Genomic DNA, 23,573 nt, shown 5'->3' with positions numbered 1-23,573 from the left:
AAGTAACTATGCCACCGCAGGGCAAAAAAGTCAGGGGTCTATGATCTGGTTAAGACATGAAATTATTGAAAAAAAATTGTGTAAAAAATGCCAGCAGGACAAGGGTTTTAAACATCTCATGACATAGCCTGAGTGTCAGCCTTGTTAGCTTTCGTCCGCTCCCCAAGATCCGCTCCCCACCAATGCGTGCGGGTTCAGTCTTGTTGGTGGGGATCTTGGGGAGCGGACAAAAGCTAGCAAGGCTGGCACTCAGGCTACTCATGAGATGCACCTAACGTTGTAATTATGGTTCATACAAAGCACATGTGCATTTTCCTGTTATTTTCTGTATTCACAGGTTCTAGCAGACATTATCAACAACATGCTGGGTCGGGACAGGTACGAGGCCTGGGAGTACAGTAAGCCGGTGGGCGGGGAGTCGGTCAGGCTGCTCGGCATCGTCAGGAACTTCGCCAGGCTGCTGTCAGACAGCATGAAGTTCCACCTCAAGCAGGGACAGCTGCAGATACGAGACGCGTCGGTGGAGCTGAAGTTTAAGAACTTCGGTGAGTCAAGCCCCTGTCGTACATAGCTGAATACGGTCTCCCGAACACGGCCAAACTACCCCCAACCATGATGATTAGGAGTAGGTCGGGAGCAATTCGGCTGGTAGTCGGCAAGGTCGGCTACTGTGTCTGCGATAACCGAATGTTTCAAAATTGATTCTCGGATTCGACTTCTTAATTTTTTTTCTGATTTGTAAAAAAATCAGGTTCTGAACCAACTCCAAAATGCTCATATGTTGGCCCCAACAGTTGAAGATAGTTCCTTTCTTCCAAGTTGTTACAGCTTTTCCATCTATAAATTCGGTGTTTGAATTAGAATTTTATGATTCCTCAGAAATACAATTGTAAACCAGCCTGGTATGTTGACTTTGATGTCGTAGGATGCCTAAGCCTGTTTTTGTCGCTTTGTCGCTTCACATTTTCTTTCTCAAAAGTCCGAGAACTACCATATATATATTATATGTTTTATTCGACACATTAGGTCTTATTCATTACATTTTTTTATTGTTTGTTACTTTCTTTATGTAGTTTGCCATACATTGTAGCATGTGCAATTGTCGTGCAATAAAGTTCTTCTATAAATGAAATTGGTGTGGCCTTACAAGGGATCTTTCCCCACCTGTTTTTAGCCCTGTCCGTACAGGTATTACAGCGGGACGTGTCGGCCAGGATGACGGTGAACGGCAGAACCCGGTACGCCAAGAGCGTGTTCCCGAACGGCAGGGTGGACGACATGAACCGTCTGGCGGCAGACGTGCGATCTCAGCTCAACCTAACACGACAAGGTGCGGAGTTGGACATTTTCCTTTGATTAACTAACCTTCAGCGTGCCAAGGTAGCCTTTTGGAACATGATTTGTATTGGTTATGGGGTTGGGCAGCGGGGAGAGGGTTAACATAAATGATGCATTTTTGTTACGTACAAACTAGACGGCCGTAGCTTCGAATGAAAGGATATCTGTGTTTACAGAGGAAATTACGAAATGTAGTTTAACCTGTAACTATCAATGAGAAAAATTGAACTTTCGTAGGGTTGGGCGTAATTCAGCACCAAGGACAGGGACAGTTATGTTAGAGTGGGCGTATTTCAGCACCAAGGACAGGGACAGTTATGTTAGAGTGGGCGTATTTCAGCACCAAGGACAGGGACAGTTATGTTAGAGCGGGCGTATTTCAGCACCAAGGACAGGGACAGTTATGTTGGAATGGGCGTATTTCAGCACCAAGGACAGGGACAGTTATGTTAGAGCGGGCGTATTTCAGAACCAAGGACAGGGACAGTGATATCAAATGGATCTTCTGTCGAAAATTCATTTGATGATAGACGCCCCTAACTGTCAATTGTTTTGACACTGTAAATTTTGCTCTTATCTAACGTACAAAAAACTAAGTTTTCATAGGTTCTATAGAAATGTAGACAAAAGGAAACCCCTTAGACAAGCTAACTGTAAGATGATTGTTGTTGGGTTGCTGATAATTCTGACTCACTCTCACACACCACGTGTTGCCGGTTGTCAAGAACAGAGTACGTGGGGCTGGGCCAGATCGCCTATCCAACCGTCGTCAGGCTCCTCCCCAACCACTTCAGGTGACGTCACTTCCGTTACCCATCTACCTACGCATGACATCCGGGATCTTAAAAGCAAAACTGTTTGTGGTATAACTGTTGTGTGTTTGTTCCGTGTGGTATAACTGTTGTGTGTTTGTTCCGTGTGGTATAACTGTTGTGTGTTTGTTCCGTGTGGTATAACTGTTGTGTGTTTGTTCCGTTAATAATTTCATCGGAAAGATATTGTGTAAGAAGGTCCTTTATTTAACAATCAGTGAGTTTTGACATCCGACGTTTCGGTGACCGTCTTTCACCTTCTTTAGGGTGCTGGTTCTGATTCGTACTGCAATACTACAAATGCATTTTAAGAAGAAAAGAATCTTGTTTATTATTACTGTGCTTGACAATATGTACATATTATGTGGCAACGTTTGGGACCTAATTTGTAATATTGCAGCAGCGACACCTAGTTGCAGAACGAATCATGACGAATCAGTCGTTTCTGTGACAGACGGCCACACAAGTTGATAAGTTAGAAAACCCACTGGTTGTTGAATGAAGAACCTTCTTATTTGTAGCTGTGTTTGGGTCGATACAGGAAAAGAATGAGTTACGTTTGGTGATGATAAACATGAGAAATGTGCACATCAACATTTGGACTGTTTTTCTGTCGATACTTTGTTATCGTTTGATGTTGGTACCTTCAGCAGAAGTTCTAAAGATGCTCACGCTGGTTGTTGAATAAAAAAGCTTCTTATACACGGTTGGTGTTGCTACGGGGAAAATAGAGTAACGTGTGGCAGTGATAAATGTCTACATCAACGTTTAGATAGTATTCCAGTCGATACTATGTTATCATTGATCTTGTTATCTTCAACAGAAGTTCTAAAGAAGCCAACATCAACGCCCCCATGGTCGGAACGTACGTTCTGGAGGAGCAAGAGATGAACAATCTGACCGAGCCACTTCTGGCGACCCTGCCACTGTTCAAGGTACGTGTTGTGTCCAGAACCGTGCTTTCTTTATCCAGAACCGTGCTCAGACATGGTTCTGGATAGTCCACGCGTATCCAGAACCGCATGTCTGGAGCAAATCTACGTAGAGACTACTCGTACTCAGAACTGTTCCTGATCCTAATATATAATACCAACCCATTCAGGAACATAACTAGATAGGCTTGGTTCTAGATACGATTGTGTGTGAGTGTACTACAGTAGCTACCTATACGTCTATTTTTTTAACTGAGGTAGTCTTGAAAGGAAATGCCCTAAGACAATGTAATACAGAAACACTTCTCCATTGTGTAAATATTTCAAGATCAGAGACACGGTGGAGAAAATGGAAACCAAGTTTTAGTTTTAACAAATCAATCATCACCATCAATTGTCACTAGAAGATAAAAGTGTTTTTCCAAACTTATCAGCTTGTATATTTTACGTGATGTTTTTGTTATGTTCTATTGCAGTACTACAATGTCTCTAACCCTCGCTGTCTGACGCTTGTGATCGGGGACAAGTAAGTCCATGTACTCTGCTCGTCCGTCTTAGTCAGTGTCAATGAATGAGAAGTGCGGGTCTCTAGCGGTCTATCTGTAGCCTTACTATAGAGCTTTTAACAACGCTTAGATATACAAACGTTGGGTTACATCATGTTGCAATTTTATAGCACGAGGGATTTAGACTGTTACCATATATGAATGTCTTTGAGTAAGAATTAACAGTCAGTCTGAGAACAGACCATATGCGAAGGTTAACATCATGCCTTTCTAGTTCACATTTAGTTTATCATTCACATTTGACACCGAGCATGTGCACTGGTATTTGTGAACCTCAGCCTGTCCCTTTCCCCTGCAGATTTCACCCGTACCGCTGGGTGGCGGACGGATGTAAGCTCGTCAGAAAGCGGTACAACACAGTTCTGTGCGAGTGTAGGCAGACCGGAATTGTAACCGTCGGCACAGACATGTACGATATCAATGTGCGTAACCAGTTGTTTACCGCCCCCCTCCCCACATTCCCCTATCCTGACTTCTTTTGGTGTCCTTCTTTTATTCATGAAGAAATGTGAAGAATTATAAGTTGCAGTTCAAACTTGTTTCATAATGACTTCTACCAACACAGATTAACTTCCAAGATTAAATTATAAGTGGTGTTCTTTTTGTACATGCAAGCTCTTGGTTGCGTACAAAACATTTTAGGACAAATAGGATGGTTTTATCTTCTTTTTACACTAGAGGCATTGCTATAGTAATATTTTATCATAACAAATGTAGCATCGTTTTCTATACTACATATATGTTCACTCAATTGTTATGCTAACAACTCATGATGTAGCATAGAATAATATTGATGATAATTGCAAACAGTTCTCATAATTTTGATTCCTTACGTATCCTCAAGGTAGTAAACGAAAAAAACATAGCATTTGAACTTATTTGTTTCTTTCAAAATGACTTGTACATCCGTGAACTGCTTTCTTGCATTGCAGTGGAGGCTGTCGTACCAGCGCCATTTTGAACAGGAGCCCATTGCGGTCATGGGGTGCATTGCGTGCATGCTTCTCTGCATCGGAGCCTTCTGTGCATTCTACTACTACAAGTACGTCTTGTCATGTTTACCGAAGGAAAACATATTGTTTTTGCTCAGTTTCCTCTTCTCCAAACACAAGAGGTCAATGACCTGGGCCAGACAGACTATCACCATGGTAACTAGTGTTGGGTTACATCATGTTGCAATTTATAGCAAGAGGGATTTAGACTCCTGTCATCATTTATCTGAATGTGTGAGTAAGAATTAACAGAGCAGATTATGCGAAGGTAAACATAATGCATTTGCTTTGCAAATGTTACCTTTCTAGTATTATTTTCAGTTCAGAAGTTTATTACCGCTGTCGAGTTATATTGCGATTTGTACATGGATCGCAAGATGTCGCCTTGTGATGGTGAATATAGTACTATAAATACTTTATATATATATCACTAGATGCTTAATGTTACATTTGTTGTCCCTCATCCGACATACAGGTGCAAAGCAGACACAGTCGAAGTCCACAAAAACTTGGCGGCTTCTATCACACTTCTGCACCTCTTCTTTGTCATCGGAATCAAAAGGACAGAAAGTATGGTGTGTATCCAAGTACAAAGACAATAGCAGAAAAATAATCCTTAAAAATCAGGTCCATTACTCTTGAAATTTTTTTGTTCCTCCTCTACGCTAAAGATGCATGCACGTCATCAATAACAAGATTAATGTTATAATGTTTACCGAAGGAAAACATATTGTTTTTGCTACGTTTCCTCTTCTTCCGTTCCAAACACTGACCTGGGCAATAACCTGATTGTTGACGTCTCTCACCATGGTAACTGGTGTTGGGTTACATAATGTTGCAATTTTATAGAAGGAGGGATTTATACTCCTGTCTGACCATATATATATATATGAATGTATTTGAGTAAGAATTAACAGAGAAGACCATATGCGAAGGTAAACATAATGCATTTGCCTTGCAAATGTTACCTTTCTAGTAGATACAAAAACGTTTTCCTTATGTTTTCCCTTACATAGTTGGTGTGCCGCGGGTTTGCAGTTTTGATCCACTATTTCTTCCTGACCATGTTCACGTGGTTGATGAACGAAGCCTTTAACCTGTACGTGGTCGTGTCTAACGCCATGCACGAGACAGCCGTGCAGCAGCGCCCCATGGCGAGGTACTACGTCATGGGATGGGGTACGTATGCGTGTAAACAACATCACAACTAAAGGCTAAACAGACTTTGAGAGTGATCAAACATAATCTGTGGGTATGCCCAACTAGAGTAAAATCACTTTTAGTACCAAACATAGAAAAGGTACAGAACTAAGCTGCATGATTCTGTACAAACAACTATGAAAGGTGTTAGTGTTACGGAAATGAAAACAAACCTACAATGGATGTCAGGCGAAAAAATGTCCAGACCTTTCATGGTGTACAAAATGACTAATAAACTGGTGGATGTACCCGCTATTAAGTACCTAATACCAGCTCCAAAAAAAAACACAAGAAATAGCCTTGAAAATGCCTTCAATACGAGAGTTATTACTAGTAAAGCTAAGGTCCCAATTGGGAAAAGGGGCCCTGGCGGGTAGTTCCCGGGCTGTTTTTTTACCACTTTCGGGCGGGACCCCGACGTGGCCCCGCGGGGCACTCTGCGGCTACCGGGCTATTTTTTGGCCCGTCGGGGCCCCGATAAGAATTTAATTCTGAGTTAAATTCTACCCGGGCCCCGCTGACAAAAAACGCCGTGACCTCATCGTGAGAACACCGAGAGGTACCCCTCCGGTTGCCGGCATTCCACCGGGACACATTTCTTACGTCACAGACCAGATGAACAGAATAAAGGTGTGTACTTCGTAAACCCGGGTAAAATGTGTGACCTCACAGATCAAATGATCACAACAAATACGTGAATTCTGCATTACGTATAGGTCAATACAAGACATCGTCAGAGAATCTGCTGGGTACCTGCCGGGTGCCTGCCGGATACCGACCAAAGAGGGTGACAAAATTTCTAACAAAATGCTACTGAAGGAAACTTTTAATTGTGACCACGACAGCCGATGCCCGCTCGACTCCTGAACCCGGCCGGGGCCAGCCGGGGCTACATCCCCGACGGGCACCGGCGTAATTGGGACCTTAGCTTTACCCAGGATTAAGGCGTTTAAAATCTCATTTTTTCCTGGAACTGACGTAGGCTGGAACTCGCTATCACCAAGTACAGTAGGGGCGTCCTCACTAGATTGTTTAAAATGATGTTAGAGGGCTCTGTTTAGAGTTAGATGTTCAAGGGTTAGGTGTAACAAGTCGATCGGTGTGATATAGCTAGCTGCCGCCGCGCTGTGTGCCAGCGAAGTTGGCGTGTTTCGCCGAGGGGCGGTTGTACCGGATATACAGATACAGATACATATACACAATGCAGAATGCATTTTTGTTTGGGCTGTCTTTACGTGTCATGTTCGATGGCTACATAGGTGACTGATTGACTTACTTGACTTATGTTGGGCGCCACTCTCTTCCTCTGGCAACCATGGTAGCCCAGAATTCGAAGCTCCAGTACTCAGCCTGCAGACCGGCGTCTCTTTGCAGCACGTCTAGTATGTCCGATACATTACCATATGAATGAAAACCAAGCAGATGTCAGGAGTGAAAGACCGGCTGACTGAAACAGGAAGTGACGCATTGTTTCACCGCATGTAACCGCTAGCAAATTATTACAAAATATCTATTCTAACTAAGTTAGCAATAGGTCGTGATATATTACAGTTTTGCGTCCAAAAGTTCAGGTGACCAATTATTTTAGTCAAACATCGTCATCACACTCACGCCACCCAAACAGCTATTCCCATCTTGGCCGCCGGTCAGCTAGTAAAAGGCATGTCTTTTCTTCAATTTCCCGGTCGATGAGTTGGGTTGGTTTGGGTTGGAGCGCACGTGCAAAGATGCCATGGGTGAAGCAGATACTCCGACTTTCACCTCTCAGGCGCCATTTTGTTAAGTACTGCCAAGGCGCTATCAAGTCATCGCACTTTTGATGGGTGGTCTTTCAAAGTGCCAGCAAGCAATTACACGTGTCTGGAATAAGCAATTCTTATTGGGACGTGCGATCGTTACAGAGAGACTATCATCGATCACCAATACTTCTTTCCTGTTATGATGTGAAAGAACGCTAGGTGGGGTCGTTAAACCATCCAGTTGCACAGCAGTGAATCCTTGTGACGACTTTGAGAAAGCAGTAGCAAGGATTACATTTTGAAGGCCATTTCTTCACGAGATCTCTACACTGCTGCCATTTTCTTTAAGATTACCTTCGCCAGAAGGTTATGTTTTTGGTTTGGCTATGGTGGAGTGACTGTGAGTGTAGGCGGTATAACTCTTAAAACTATGAGTTGATGTTCATGATCTTCTGTAGGCAAGTTGTTGGAAAGACGAAGGTCAAATGCGAAATTGGACCTTATGGGAGTTCCTACGTTACTAAAGTGGACCTTTTGTGTTTGTTGGTTTGTTTGTGAAGACGATGATTCCTAGTATATTGTACAGGACGTAATGTTACCTCCATGATTTTTCAAAGAGGTTATTCTCTCGGTACCGTCTGTTTCTCTTTTCTCGTTGTTTGTTATTGCATAGGAAGCTACTTGAGCACAGGAAGTGATGTGACGCCCCTTGCAGCTTTCTTTCAAACTGCAGTCGTTAACGAAGACACGAACCAATGCCCTAACCCTTCCTTGTCGTGCACAGAATTTGTTCCATCCTATGCCCTAGCGGCTCCTTCTAAATATGTATTCTAGATAAAATGATCTTTCTCTCTATCCTACAGCAAGAAAATCATTAGTACTTTTGTGCTGAATAATCCCCAAACCGCCCGTGGGTCGTTCCTGGAAATGCAATCCTAAGTCCTGACATTTGCACATGGACGCTCTTATCGTGCATCAGATGATGTCTTAAAAGGCATCGCTTAAGCGTCCGGTTTGTTCATCGTTAGTGACACAGGACCTATTGAGTGGTGGGTGGCGGCCATTTACTGGCTGAGGTCGGCGGTTGGCGCCTCTCGGCTTTCGAGCCGCTGATCGGGGCGGTACTCTGAGTGTTGTCTGCTGCCACCATGTCACACTTAAAGGCGCCCAGCGTCAAGTAATCAAAACGTCTTCATCATCCGGACAAACAGTTTTACGACGATGACAACGATGGCCAATCCTCGTCAAAAAAACTCAAAACTCAACGATGACTGTCAGTTTTGCACGCCCAGAACTCAGGGTGGACATGAGTGCTGTATCGGGGAGTGGGCTGTCGTCTGGTCTTCTCATTTCTTTATTGAATATTATTGAGTCTTTATTCCTACATTTAAAAGTTGTACATAGTACTATTAACACGTGATTAAAACAACGGCGGGAAAATAAAGCAATAAACAATAAAGAAACATCATTAACTGATTATGGAACAAGTTTGAACATTTGTCTTTCCAAGACCTACCCACATACTAAATATCATCACAATCCATACAGGCCTTCTGAGGATATGCTGACCACAACTATTTGGAAACACACACACACACACAGACAGACACATATAGAGACAAATACAATACCTTCATGTTTCACGGAGGTAACTATCACAAGAGCATACAGTGAGTCGGAAGAGCATAATGAAGAATTACCACGTTTTCAGAACCAAGGACAGCACCAGACATACTTTTTGATATAGGTCTCTAACAAGCGATGGGATATCTGATCCCAGCATGACCACCCTCATATCACAAATGTAATTATAGGGTTAACCTTTTTGGCTATTATGTCCAAAAGAGAAGTTTTATATAAAACAATATTTTTCTATGATTCGCGGGCCTGCCATAGGAAAACAATTATAATCCTGCACTAAAAATAGACTGTTGTAAAGTGGGTGATTTGCTTAGTAATGGTGTGTTATATTGCAGTAAATAACATGAGTTGGACCTCGAACAGTTGTTATGCAATACAATCTGTTATTATTATAACAATCTGTTATTATTATAACAATCTGTTATTATTATTATTATTATTTCGTTACTATTATTATTATTTCGTTATTATTATTATTATTATTATCATTATTATTATTTCGTTATTATTATTATTTTGTTGTTGTTATTATTATTATTATTATTGTTTTGTTGTTGTTGCTGTTTTATAAGACAAAAAATAACCGAGGCATTCCCTCCACAGTTGTTCCAGGTATGGTGGTGGCAGCTTTCGTTGGGATAAACCAGGACAGTTATTACGACAGCGCAGACTTGTAAGTCAAGCCAAATGTCAGCTCAACTCTACAAATGTACGAGATAGAAACGTCAATATTCCACCACGTCTTCTGATACTGGACAATTTCGCCCATGTTGTGATATTGACTTTTAGTCTTTTCTTATTGTAAATCAATTCCTTACGACTCGTTAAGCACACGATGGAAACAGATTCTAGTTAAGCTTCGCAGGTTGTTATGCTTTAGTTAGAATTGATTTGAGATTTCTGTAAAAGCAACACGCAACACAAGGAAAATATGGCCATTTCTTTAGAAAACAAGCTGATTCAATCCTACCCAGTTACAGTGCAATTAAGGGAGGGGACGTCCGAATATATTCTGCCGTACGAGAGTGTTTGAAATCTTGAAACTTGTGTGATGGTGGCACAAAATCAGTTTATCTTGTGTGTAGTGTTTTTGCGCTATCCAGAAACGTCAGAAATGTAAGATAATGATACAATTGGGCGGATAAGTGTCACAGATGGTAATCAAGTGAAGATTTTTTACATCAAGAATGCTCCAATTTTAGCACAAAAATACTACACAACTCTGCTTTAAGTTGCCTAAAGTTGTGTTATTTTTGTGGTCTTTTTTGTAGATGCTGGATATCGTCGAACCACGTGTGGATGTTACTGGGTCCGGTATTCGGTATCCTCACAGTAGGTATTCGTTTGTGGATTTTTATGTTTACCTTCGATGAAGGAAAACATATTGTTGTTGCTATTTCTTCTTTCTCTTCTTCTTCCTCTTCATCTTCTCTAAAGGTCAATGACCTGAACCAGACGTCTGTCACCATCGAAACGAGTGTTGGGTTACATCATGTTGCAATTTTATAGCAGGAGGGATTTAGACTGCTGTCTGACCACATAGATGAATATGTTTGAGTAAGAATTAACAGAGCAGACCATATGCGAAGGTTAACATTATGCATTTGCTTTCTAGTTATTTGCTGCAATGGCTGTTAATACTTATTTTAATAATGAAATATCAAAGAAAAAAAATGGCAATGGTTTCCTCATATCACTTCTTTTCAGATCACTACCCTGGTTCTGATTTTCGCTATGAAGGACATAGTGGAAAGCTCCTACTCCAAGGATCAGCAAGCCAACAAAGTCGTCATGTGAGTGTATTGTGTATGCGCTAATTTAAATCTTTTCAGATATGTTCATTGGATCGTATCCCAAATGACTTCTTCGATATATCATTTTATCTATGTGTGGAAGAACGCCCCTTCTATATGTTTCACAGATATCTTAATAAATTCAAATGCATTCACATTTTCACTTTCAAATAATTCAAAATTATTATGATCATTATTTAAAAACCCTCTTGGTGACTTAGGGTTGACTCTCGGAAAAAATTGGAGGGATTTTCATTACTTACATATTTGAAAATACAATATTTGACACTGAGTATACGAAGTTTTAGATGATTGAATTTATCTAGTTGTCTATGTATATACGTACAGTGTTTCACTGCCAAACCAAGCCATTCTTCACCCCACACCTTTAAAAGAATACGTAAAGCTTCATTTCTTCAGTCGTGTATACCTTTACGCGTGCTTTAAGGTATGCTTGAACATAGGATTTCGTGCAGTGAGTTGTTCAAAGTGATATGTTCGGAGAATGTACTTTCCCACCATATACCGGCCGCACTTAGACAGTAGATACTGTTGTAGCCACCCCGCTAGAACCGGACGCCAGTCGTGCCCTTTCTTACCCTGTTTCTCTCCTCTTCCATCGATCTGAAGCCACCTTGACAAGGGCCAAACTGGCGTTAACAGTAGTGCGGCTTAATAGACAGGAGCGAGCGTCTTTTGTATTGATGTCACGGCTCGGTGTGCGCACATGTACGCCGGGATGGCGTCGCTTTGTCTTCATTCAGCTCCAGAAGCATCCATAATATCGTCATTCCGCGGGATGCAGTTATTTGGCAGAATAACTATTAGAGAGTAGTCTCCACTAGAATAACATCTCTAAAACAGTAGAATTTAGCCTAATAGGGGGAATAATTGGCAGTTTAGCAGCAGTCTTCATTCAGCTCCAGAAGCATCCATAATATCGTCATTCCGCGGGATGCAGTTATTTGGCAGAATAACTATTAGAGAGTAGTCTCCACTAGAATAACATTTCTAAAACAGTAGAATTTAGCCTAATAGGGGGAATAATTGGCCAGAGGAGTTTAGCAGTAGTCTTCATTCAGCATCAGAAGCATCCATAATATCGTCATTCCGCGGCATGCAGTTATTTGGCAGAATAACTATTAGACTAGAGAGTAGTCTCAACTAGATCAACACTGCGGGTTAAAAAATAGTACAATTTAGCCAATAGGGGGAATAATTAGCCAGAGGAGTTTAGCAACCGTAATTTGCACACACAATTTGCACCATCCATACCCCCGTAGGAAGGCCTGGGGGAGGCTAACTAAAGAGTAAGCTTGCGCTAGTGTATTCTATAATAGCTCTATCTTGAAGTGAAATATCACATGAACAAGGAGATTGAGAAAAAACAAACTCAACATAGAGAGGTTTTGAATTGAAATGAGCTACTGTTTCAGCGTTGCTTCATCCATAAGGAATGTGTGATTATAAATCATATTTCGTGTGGTCAGCTAATGTCGCATCTCGTTCCTGTGATGTTGAATAGTTAAAGCACTCAAAAGCAATGTTTGTGGTAAAAATACTACCGAAAACAAACAAAAATGGCTGCTTCCCGGGGGCTATCTGCACTTGGCTAAGTGGTAATAATGGCCCAGGCATCTATTACCATCAGAGTTGTTTAGTTGCGGTACGCTGGTCCGGGGTACAGAGAGCTGCCACTCCGCATGACGAGCCCCACTCCTCTCGGCCTAACGAGCGAGGCGAGATGTGATCACAGCTACACGCTACCGGCTGATGGCGCGCGACAGCAGTAACACGCACCGGCTGATGGCAAACGACAGCTCGGCTGACGCAGCCGTAATCAGACATCTGCGGGATGTCGTGATTGAAAACAGAACCGTTTGATCAAACAACGACTGGATCCAGAACCAGCTACTCCTGGTGTTGGACAGGCCGGGAAAGATAAAAACACCCATCGACGCCATTCTCCAGTCAGTTACACTTGCCGGGCTGTGTCTGGAGTTTTTTTTTTATTCCAACATGTAATCAGCAGACGTGGTGACGCATACTCAAGTTTTTTCAACTTATATCAATGCCACCACCAACACAGGGGCAAACACATGACAGGACAATACTCATTTTCACCTGAGCGAAGTGAGGAAAGTCGTGAAACAAATATTGTCGACTATTCATATGTCTCTGTGCTTCATGGCGGCTTGGTGCAAAGCCTGTATCCATCCTATTCTAGCTTCTCCAAACACTATGACAGAGAAATGGAATCCCAAACCCTAAGACAGTGGCTGACAAATGCAAGAGAGACCAGATCTTGCTACAAATAGAACACTATCACTGCAAGAATGGAACATTTTAAGAACAGTGCAATACCGCATATTGTGATGTTGGGTAGGCGTTGTGAGATCACTGACTTATAAATGCCGGTTGAGACTGCAGATGTTACTCTTGATACACGATATTTAGATTATTGTTCCCTGATCTTTTTATCATTATGTGTTTTAAAAGCTTTTGACATATTTACAGTCAGTAATAAGAACGACAAATAATTTTAAACATGCAGTAAGTAATATGTGTGAATGCCAGAGTAATTCAGGGCCAAATTCCCTGGGCCCTGCTAATCTGTACTACAAGCATCAATAAACCATTATTATTATTATTATTATTATATTATGAGCTATCAAATGGGGGTACGAAAGCTAGAATAACTAGTGTACTAGGATACTATTAGTAAGGGGGAACCAGGCTATAAGAAGAATAGTCGCACAAGAGAATGTTGTAGTAGGCTATGCTAGAGCAACGCTAAGTTTTGATACTGTAAGGACAGTAATACACGCACCTTGCTGTCCCAATACTTTGCTGTTTCCTGTGAAAGATAACGTTACATTTCTGAGTTTATTGTGCAGTATTAAATGACCTACAAAGATAGTTGCAATACTAAACCTCCACAAAACCATCTCGTAAAGTTTGAATAAAGATATACAGCCGATAGCAAATGTGGATCGCCAAAGTAAAAAAAAACATCGTGTGGGTAATGTTGTCTCTTTTATGTATTCAATTTGTTTTAAAAGAGCATATAAAAGAGCACATAAAAGAGACCATATACATCAGGGCATTTCAACCATCGCTCAACCGGGACGGGGGGCGATATCGACTTCAGACAACCTTTGACCCTTTGCTGACGTCACACGTGGGAAAAATCACGTGTCCACAGCATTTGGGTCAGATAGCTGAGGAAGACTGAGTGATTCAGTCGAAAATTTCTGGTGAGTCAAGTTGGAGAACAGTTTAAGTTTTTCATAATCAATTTGTTTTGTTCTCTTTTTCAGAAACCACGCCAAAGCAGTTTGGACGCAGCTAGTTCTAGCCATGGTCACGTGGACATTCAGTTTTCTGTCTCTGAAAATGGTCGGCGCCATCTTGCAATACCTCTTCGCCATTTTCAGCACACTTCAGGTACAAGTCTTAAATATACATTTTTCAGATACATCTAGGTTTATCTAAAATATGTATAGAAACAAATATGTATGAAAAACAATAAAAAGAAAGAAAGAACGAAAGAAAGAAAGAGAAAGAAAGAAAGAAAGAAAGAAAGAAAGGAGAAAAAAATAAAAAAGAAGGGAAGAAAAAAGAAGGAAAAAAAGGCAAAAAGAAAGCAACAAAGAACAAAAGACAGCACGAAAACAAAGGCAAGTTAAAAACGACAAACGTTATGAAAAGATATAATGATAGAAAAGAGAAGGAAAGGTGGCACTCAATTTACAGTAGCTTTAAATATTAGTTATTGTTTTCCAAATTGCACTGGGTATGTATACTGTAGCTTAATCTATTGGCCAAGGCTCAGTTGGATGCTCTTTAGTCGGTTATGAATCTAGTACACTTCAAATACGTCCTATGTATTAACTAAAGCCCTGAATATACAACCTAATAGAACAGGCCATGAGATCCAATTGTTATTGAATGACTACGTTAAGTGCCGCTCTGTATTTATCAAGAGAGCCGCACGTAGGGTCTCATATTCACAACATACTGCATGCAGTGAAGGGAGCATATTTCGAGAATTATTACAGTACTACTCTGACAGTAAAGGCAGCAATATGGCCTACAGTACCAGCCCAGGACATCGTGAAATTACCATTTGATGATTATTTAGGAGAGACCACATTTCTACCCTTTAAACACCGCGCAAAATTCCTTCTTTCCGCACAACTTAAAGCATGCAGATAGATTTCGTTTCTGCACTTTTGTATACCTTTCCGTATGCTTAAATGTGTGCTTCAAGATGGGATTTCGTGTAGTTAAAATTTTAAATGAAACAATGATAATTGCATGTGTATTATCAATTCATATAACGTTATATCAGATGTTATAGTTAACGTTATATCTAGCATGTTGCAATTTTTGCCGTAAAATGTTATTGTGTGTTGAGACAGCTCATGATAGCCGGACTACCGTGTCCAATTCATTTTCACGACGGGCTCGTTTGAAGGTTTGGACTGGAGAAGCGACGGATGCTTTGACTTTAAGCTAGATTAATGGACTCGCCTGACCTCTGCTTGTTAACCCCTTTGTTGCTCTTTTCTCGTTGCAGGGAAGTTTCTTCGCCATGTTTTATTGTGTCCTAAATGAAGAGGTATGGAGACCATCGTTTCCTAATCCTGTTCAGACCTGTTTTACTGCCCTATATTTTATCCGTCTTGTCTTGCCCTTGCTTTAATGAAATTCAGTCAGATTCAATTTGCAGTGGCCTTTGAAATCGCCTCTTAAAGCACGCCGGGGAAGGCGGTTCGCCGCCGTTCACTCATTATTGATGTATGTAGCAATTACCGAGCGCACTTGGAATGACCAATCTCATTTTGAGCAGAAAACCCGGGAAGTGCGGGCCGCGGCCGGGCGCTGTGCTTGATATCCAGTCAGTGGAGATATTACTCTCACACTACTGTCCTTGGTAAATGGCAAAAAGTTGTCCGTGGAGTATTAGTTTGTGTAGTTTGAAGCGTGTCGGTAAAGGATAGCGGCGCATTGGTATACATTGCGGTAGGCTGACTCTTCGACCTCTGGGCCACAGAGTTCACGCGGTATTTCACACTATATTAAGCCATACACATCAAAAATCGATTAGTGAATGAGCAGAAGGGAGCCGTCAGCTATATTCCCATCGATTTTCCTCACGTCCAATACGCGGGTTAAATATGATAATCCGAAAGATGTCAGGTCGAGGGTTCCATGCCTCATGCCTTGGCGCGGACGCACCCCTCAGAATTTAACACTCCGCCGCTCCGTCCTCTGAACGCCTTTCAAATCCAGCAGTTTTTTATAGCCGGGAAATTCGAGCGGGTACTTTGAAGCTCCGGGTCTCTTTTTTAGCCAGCAACCTCCTATCTCAGTTGTATTAATTTCCAGTATATTGTTTTCCGGTCATGTAATGTTTTTTTGGTCATGAGTGAATTGCTTTTTCGTACCTATTGATAATGTACTACTCTCCTTTCTTACATCTTTGTTACTATTAATTCATTTTTATAATCATTATAGTAGTTTCATGATTGATATTTTTGTTACGTTTGAAGGAAGAGGGAGGGCTTTGTGTTTCCTTTGTTCTATCTTTGTTACTGTTGTCATTTCATAATCATTATATTAGATTGGAATTCATTATTAATATTTGTTAGGTTTGGAGGAGCAGGGTCTTGTACAAGCTTTGTAGACTTCCTCCCTCCTCCTGCACATTTTTTTTCATATATTTCTTTATTATGCTATTTATATATTTTTGTGTGAACAAATAAAACTAAACTGAAGCCTCTGACAGCGCCTTCGGAGAAGCTGTTACCGAGAAAGGGTCGAAACTTTTCCTTTTTTCAATTACTCCCGATCCGATAGCCGCGGTTCCTGGGTCAGTCTTCCTCTGAACATTAATCGAATGTTTCCAATAGGGTCTGACCGAGGGTCACGGCATCAGGTCCGCCACGCGAGCCTCAATTCAACATATGTTTGGTATCCTTGGCGTTAATTTAGAGTCGCTATCACTTCATTTGGCCCGCCACCTGTCCCGCTCCAGTCCGATACATCTGATGCTCGCAGACCGGCCGAATTTTCTCTCCTCTCTTCTATTGGATGGCTTTTCTAATCTGGAGTCGTCGAGCCCGGCTATCCAATCTCCATCCCGTGAATTATTTTGATACAATAATAAATCCGGCCATATTGATCGCCGGCCCCGCTCTTTCCGCTGGCGGATAGATGATGACAAATTACGGCGAGGTGGAAATTTCGGCCGACTTTGGAGGGAAAATTCCCCGCAGCTGAAAAGTGAGGTGACCTTCGTGGGTGCCTGTGATAGCGGGGAGATATGTGCGAGGCCCCGCCGGCTGTATCAGACGAGATCTGAGTGGGAAATATAATAAGGCCGGGGCGCAACACGCGCAAGAATCCTGGCGCCAAAAACGACATGTTTCGTTCTGTCGACTCCAGGCTTTCAAGACACTTTAGCGGGGGGAAAACCACTTGATTAGTGGCCCATGGGAGAGCTAACAGCCGGCTACGCTTACCATTGCGATAAGACAGCACCGCAAGTGAGCGATGTATCTTCACAATCGTCGCGCAGCCCTGTCGGCAGATTCTCCAAGTGCGCGCCGGAATACTTATGAAGCAGTACTGACAGCACTATCATCGTCACTGTCATGTCGACTGAAAAAAGTCTCACAGGGATTAAAAAGTTGAAATTATTTCTGTTCAGCTAAACAATTACGATCTTCCCATTTTTGAGAATTGTTTGATAATTCAGAATCTTCATGGGTGCGATTTCAACCATTAGCCATTGAACCATTGCCAATTAGCTTAGCTTATATGTGGCTGATTCCTATCTTTTTATTTTAGTTTCTCGTTTGAGTATTACGTTGTAATATCTTTTTGGAAGGCTAACAATTAATGATCTACGGTTTGTTTGTGCATTAGAAAAAAAGTTTTTTGTCAATAATGTTTTCATGTTGATCGTTTAAACTGTGTTGCTTGACAGTTTGTTCATGAAACTATCGAATTTTGTCCATGTTTTCTGTCCCCGTTATTTGATATTCTCGCCCCCCTCCCCCACATTCCAGGTGTCGAGAACGTACAAAGCACAACAGGAGCTGTTGAAACAGAAGAAGGCACAGCGCAGGCGCTACCGGCATCCCATGATGTCACTGAAGGGGAAGTCCAGATACAGGAGGATGGTACGGGTTGGTTACAGTTTCATTCTATTTTTTTTGTTGTTGTTGCAGCTGAAATCTATGTTTTGGTTGTAGCTTCATTCAATTGTTTTTGGTTTCAGCTCCGATCTATTTTTTGGTTGCAGCTTCATTCGATTGTTTTTGGTTGCAGCTTTATTCTATTTTTCTGGTTGCAGCTCAATTCTATTTTTGGTTGCAGCTCCAGTATATTTTTGGTTGCGGCTTCATGTTTTTTTTGCAGCTCCAATATATGTTTTGGTTGCAGCTTTATTTTTTTGTTTTTGGTTGCAGTTCCTTTCTGTGTTTTCGTTGCAGCTTTATTCTATTTTCTGGTTTCAGCACCAATCTACATTTTTTATGGTTGCAGCTTTATTTTTTTGTTTTTGGTTGCAGTTCCTTTCTGTGTTTTCGTTGCAGCTTTATTCCATTTTTCTGGTTGCAGCACCAATCTACATTTTTTTGGTTGCAGCTTCATTTTTTTGTTTTTGGTTGCAGTTCCTTTCTGTGTTTTCGTTGCAGCTTTATTCTATTTTCTGGTTGCAGCTCCAGTCTACTTTTTTTTGGTCGCAGCTTCATTCTACTTTTTGGTTACAGCTCTATTCTATTTTTTCATTCTATTCTTTGTCTTACTTTATTTAATTAGTTTTCTTAACTCTTTCGTTTGTTTTATGTTAGTTTCTTACTTAGTTTCGCACCATTTAGTTTATTTAGACGTCTGGCGTCTGCATAACGGTTTGGTTGTTCGATTCATACGCGTATGTACTGATAGCACATAATATACATGGAAAGAATGTATTTGATTTGACAATGTAGTTGATAGTTTGACAGGTTACTGAGGATCGTTGTCAGAAGTACATGTCATAGTTGTTATGAGGAAAAGTAGCCCCACATTCGACAATTAACACCGACAAAATGGACGACATCAAAGTTTTCAAATCGCAGGGAGCTAAAATTTACAGTCTTGGTACTGTGGGCGCGAACCCTTGTTTCCATTTCCATCCGTATCTTGGCGAAGCACCAAAAGAAGCCGGAAAGATCTTCCATATCTCTGTACCGATCGCAAAAACTACAAGAAAAATGCATCGCCGAACAAACACTTACTGTGAAAATGGGTGTGTATGATAGATTGTGGCCGGCGGGCATCATCAAACAACAAATGGTGGAGCGGGCCACGAGTCTCCAGAGACTTAAGACTGGTGCAAGAAAATTCGGCAAAAGTAAAGAATTTTGTCACAAGCCGTCAGATTATATTAATTCTAAATTTCTTTCCAATTTTTCACCGTTTTATCAAGTCGAAAAGTAATGAAGATATTTGACTGGTGTCACGAAACAAATTTGTTATAAATGAAAACTTTCGTAATATTTTCTGGACTCAAAAGAGGGAATGTGGCAATTATTAGACAATCACTATGTTTGTATTATTTTCTAAAATTTGCAACTGAGATCCAATCCAACTCATAGTACACGTGAAAAAATCAGGGCAAACCGTGAAAAATGAAAAGATATTCATATCTGGTTGATTAACTGTTGACATTGCGATAATTCTAAACTCAACTATGTCGTGGAAACAGAAGGAAAAAGAAATTTCTCCAAACAGATTGCTTCCTTGGTGCCGTGCCATGGCCTCCACAAAACAAAACTGCAAGTTGGAAACCATATACTAGCTGTCACCAGTAAACCCGATCTAACATCAGTCAAAAGCTGTATCCAAATCTCGTCCGTAAATTTGACGTCTGCTCGTGCTGAACTCGATCGGCTATCCGTAACATTTAGACCCGATGACATTTCGTTTTACGCCCGGTATGATTTTGATTGTGGCTTATGTTGACCACAATTTACTACTTAGTTGCAGTGTCTGCTCTAGTGGCTACAGATTCGTAGTGACGTCTGTTCTTCACATGAAACTTTATTGGCGTAACAAAAGTACAGGGACGTTTGTATATACGGTCCTCTCTGTATTTCTACATGCAGCGAGTCAATGGTAGCAGCAAGTAAGAGTTATGTGTTGAAAAAAAGCATTTCACTGCACAAAATGTATTCTTTCCGCAAACCTTGAAGCGTTCGTAAAGATTTCTTTTCTCCATTCGCGTTTATCTTTACGTATGATTTAAGATGTGCGTAAAGGTAGAATTTCCTGCAGTGTTTGTGTAGCTAATATGTAGATGCTAATGTACTGCCATGTTTAGACCTAGGCCGGAACCGTGTCTTTACAGACAGAGGTCAACATTCCGCGGGGAACTGCCGGTAATGAGACTGTATGCAAGTCTTTTAATCTCCCGGTGGCAGAAATAGATAGCCGAGGCGAAATGTATCGAAAGGACGGGGATGGAAATGGATCCGTAAAATGTGTGGGAAGCCACACCGTGCGTCCATTAGGTGCCATTCCTACATGTTTTACGTCACGGAAATGGTCATTGCTGTCCCCTCGCGGTGTACTTAAGTGTCCAGTTTAGGGCGTAAGGATAATGCATGGTGTGGAACTGACCACATAGGGACCTGGAGGCTCATCATAACAACGATGGTCATCTATGAACACGGGAAGGAGTTCCACCAACCTCACAAGTGGAGAGAAAAAAAACACCCCTAAATATAAAATGCCGGACGTGTTGACTGACCGACCTTGCTAACGCGGTAATTTGACAAGATTAGGAATTTCGCCCGTACTATATGCTGAGGGCGGACAGCAGGGGTTTAAAAGAAGGTTTGTGAATCTGTAATGGCTCTGCCAGGGGCTTGGTCTTGACGCCATGATGGACGATGTATCTTTAACCTGGCTTGTGTGAAGGATCAGACTGTTGCCATTAGTGGCGCGGGACTAAAGAGAACTGCAGTGGATTTAATGGCGGCTGCAGTAACTAAGGTGCCATAACTTTTCTTGATGGGTTTGGCGGTGGACTTGCCGACGGTGTTACCCCAAATGTGATAATGACTCACCGAGAGATAGACGTTCCTGCAAGCAGCTATCTCACGCAGCTCTGGCAAATGGCTCTCCTATTCTGGGCTTTGCAATACGCTGTCGCCAATAATCCATATAACAGCTAAGGCTTTCTTGAGTTATGTACTGGGCACGTGTTCTACCTGGAAACTTTCCAGCAAGGTAGAGACAAACTTTGGAGAAGGATCTTCCTATAAATAAAAGATTGGTGTTTGATGATGTATGTCTCAAATAATTGGTCACCTTGTTGACTTGAATTGCATTGAATTGCTTGCTAATATTGTACCTTTGTACAGATGAGAGATCACTATAGATTTGTAAGTTTCTCATACCTGATGTCGTAAACTTTGTCACCATTTTCCTTGCTTTCCAGAAGAAGAGGGGAGTGAAGTTCGCTTTCCAGAGGAAGCCTCCTCCCACGGCGTCTCAGCAGGTGGAGGAACAGTCGGGAAGCATCAGGCACAGCGCTCTGGAGGAGACACAAGTCTGACACAAGAACAGAAACAAGTCGTAGTTAGCTCCAAAACTTCATCTCGGTTGGCAGAAGTCGTTATAAAGACTGGTGGTGAACGTATCTAAATTTCCGCCAATATCGCACCTGTCTTTGTCAAGGAATGGATCATTCCACCGCTTCTGTGACGTCATTTTATGCAGATTAGGGACACGTGACTCCGTGCAGTACGTCAAATGTGACAGATAGTCTGTGGCTTCTCCCGTCTCTATTCAGGGATGGTTTCAGGGCCCGGGTATACAACAAGTAGTTATCGAGACCAGGAAAAATGACACACACGAGTTTTAATCTTTATCACCTGGAATGTGCAGAAACCCTGAGAAGGTAGTAATTTTTGCGACTTGACTTTGTCTCCTCAAGTTGCAAACTTCGCTTCCGCAGAGGTGAAGGTCGAGACTGAATCCATTTTGCAGCGCTAGAGTAGGAGATGTTTATGATACACACGCGGTCTGTTAGGTGTACAGGAAAAGTGGTCAGGCCACACCGACGATTTTTGACGACGTTTGCGGATGGAAAGAGTGTATACCACAAACAGTACGAGCTTCCTCATAAACCTGGCCTCGCATTTCATACTTATTTAATACTTTACTCGAATATTTTTCTTCACAGTTTGGTATGGTAAGGGTGACACTTTTCATAGAAGATCAGTAGGGTTATACTAAAAACAAAGAAACCATTCGTGGATGCTTGAGGCTGGTATAGGGACACATTAGCGCATTGATTTGGATGATCACTGATGTAAAAACTAAGGCTAAGTTAGGGGTCTGGTACCATGTTCAAGACTATGATGGCAGTACTGCTATTTCTAAGGCCAGTTCACAGCAAAATTCTCCTGTGTGTTCGATTGTGTTAACCGATGTTTTGACCAGAAATAGATGTCTATATATCCTGTCCTTCCCCTATATTGTACATTGTAAGAATATAAAATATTCTCTTACTCCTTCCATAGTTCACATCGATGAGCATAAGAGAATGTTTACTTTGAAGCAATAATCCAAGTCTTTCATGCATCAAGTCAACTAGTGCACTGCACGAAAAGTTGGATTTATCAACGGTAGTAAAATCCAGCAATTAACGTCGTAAACAGAGCCTGGCTAGAAAATGGTAGTAAATAAAAGTCAAGTCAGGTAATTTCGGACTTAACAACAGTTTTATCTACTGCCATTGTTTACTGGCATTTACTACCATAGGTAAATCCAACGTTTGTTGTAGTGGCGTTGACCAGTATCTACCCAGTACAGAAGTGACGTGATTTTTTTGTTGGGACAATTGCACAATGTATATATCCATATCCATCACGATATTTTTAAAGATATCAGAACTATAAAAACTATCTGTAACATGACCAATATGGTCGTGATACTGGATATATGATCCTGTATATATAATAGAGATACAATAGAGAGCACAGAATGCATGCTAGCTCATATAAGATATAGATCACAAAGCTATAGCTCGTTCACGTTACCACTGTATATATAACATTGAAAGTACAGTTCAATGTACAATATAAATGTCACGCCTGTATCTATGTATGTTACATGTGTATGATACTGGATTACCTCGAAAAAGCATCTATTCGGCTACAGGTAGAAATTAGCTGTTTGTATCGTAGAGTAGGAGGGTTGTATAAGACCGAGTTAGTGACTCGGTATTTTCTACCAGGTCACGTACACATGTACATACTCTTGTTGTAAGAAAATACAACTACAAGTTACGGTTTGATAAGAATGTCTCGAGGTGGTTAATTGTGCCAATAGGAACGAATGAATGAATGAATGAATGAATGAAGGAAGGAAGGAAGGAAGAAATGAATGAATCTTTATTAACGTGTGAGCTTAAATATGGTACAGAAATTAGCCAAAACTGAACAAAAAGTAAATCAGTCGGTATTTGGGTAAACTATTAGCGACATGGCTACCAG

The 23,573-nt window shown here is 41.3% G+C and overlaps 1 protein-coding gene across 1 annotated transcript in view; it reads left to right on the top strand.

The window, feature by feature from the left end:
* LOC109485446 overlaps positions 1 to 23,573 on the top strand; it is a 61,365-nt gene that overhangs the window by 9,163 nt on the left and 28,629 nt on the right. Inside the window, exons 7-22 of the mRNA XM_019789051.1 lie at positions 338 to 545; positions 1,175 to 1,330; positions 2,069 to 2,132; positions 2,974 to 3,085; positions 3,559 to 3,608; positions 3,947 to 4,070; positions 4,581 to 4,690; positions 5,116 to 5,215; positions 5,657 to 5,819; positions 9,824 to 9,893; positions 10,492 to 10,552; positions 10,928 to 11,013; positions 14,334 to 14,460; positions 15,596 to 15,637; positions 18,093 to 18,206; positions 21,512 to 21,625. Of these exons, the coding sequence (XP_019644610.1) occupies positions 338 to 545; positions 1,175 to 1,330; positions 2,069 to 2,132; positions 2,974 to 3,085; positions 3,559 to 3,608; positions 3,947 to 4,070; positions 4,581 to 4,690; positions 5,116 to 5,215; positions 5,657 to 5,819; positions 9,824 to 9,893; positions 10,492 to 10,552; positions 10,928 to 11,013; positions 14,334 to 14,460; positions 15,596 to 15,637; positions 18,093 to 18,206; positions 21,512 to 21,625 (1,701 nt within the window). The remainder of the gene's footprint in view (positions 1 to 337; positions 546 to 1,174; positions 1,331 to 2,068; positions 2,133 to 2,973; positions 3,086 to 3,558; positions 3,609 to 3,946; positions 4,071 to 4,580; positions 4,691 to 5,115; positions 5,216 to 5,656; positions 5,820 to 9,823; positions 9,894 to 10,491; positions 10,553 to 10,927; positions 11,014 to 14,333; positions 14,461 to 15,595; positions 15,638 to 18,092; positions 18,207 to 21,511; positions 21,626 to 23,573) is intronic.

The sequence above is a fragment of the Branchiostoma belcheri genome, unplaced genomic scaffold (genome assembly GCF_001625305.1).
Source record: "Branchiostoma belcheri isolate BF01 breed outbred unplaced genomic scaffold, Haploidv18h27 scaffold76, whole genome shotgun sequence".
Lineage (NCBI taxonomy): Eukaryota > Metazoa > Chordata > Leptocardii > Amphioxiformes > Branchiostomatidae > Branchiostoma > Branchiostoma belcheri.
Note: the sequence above shows the minus strand (reverse complement) of the source record. Positions and strands in the feature narration are given on the sequence as shown.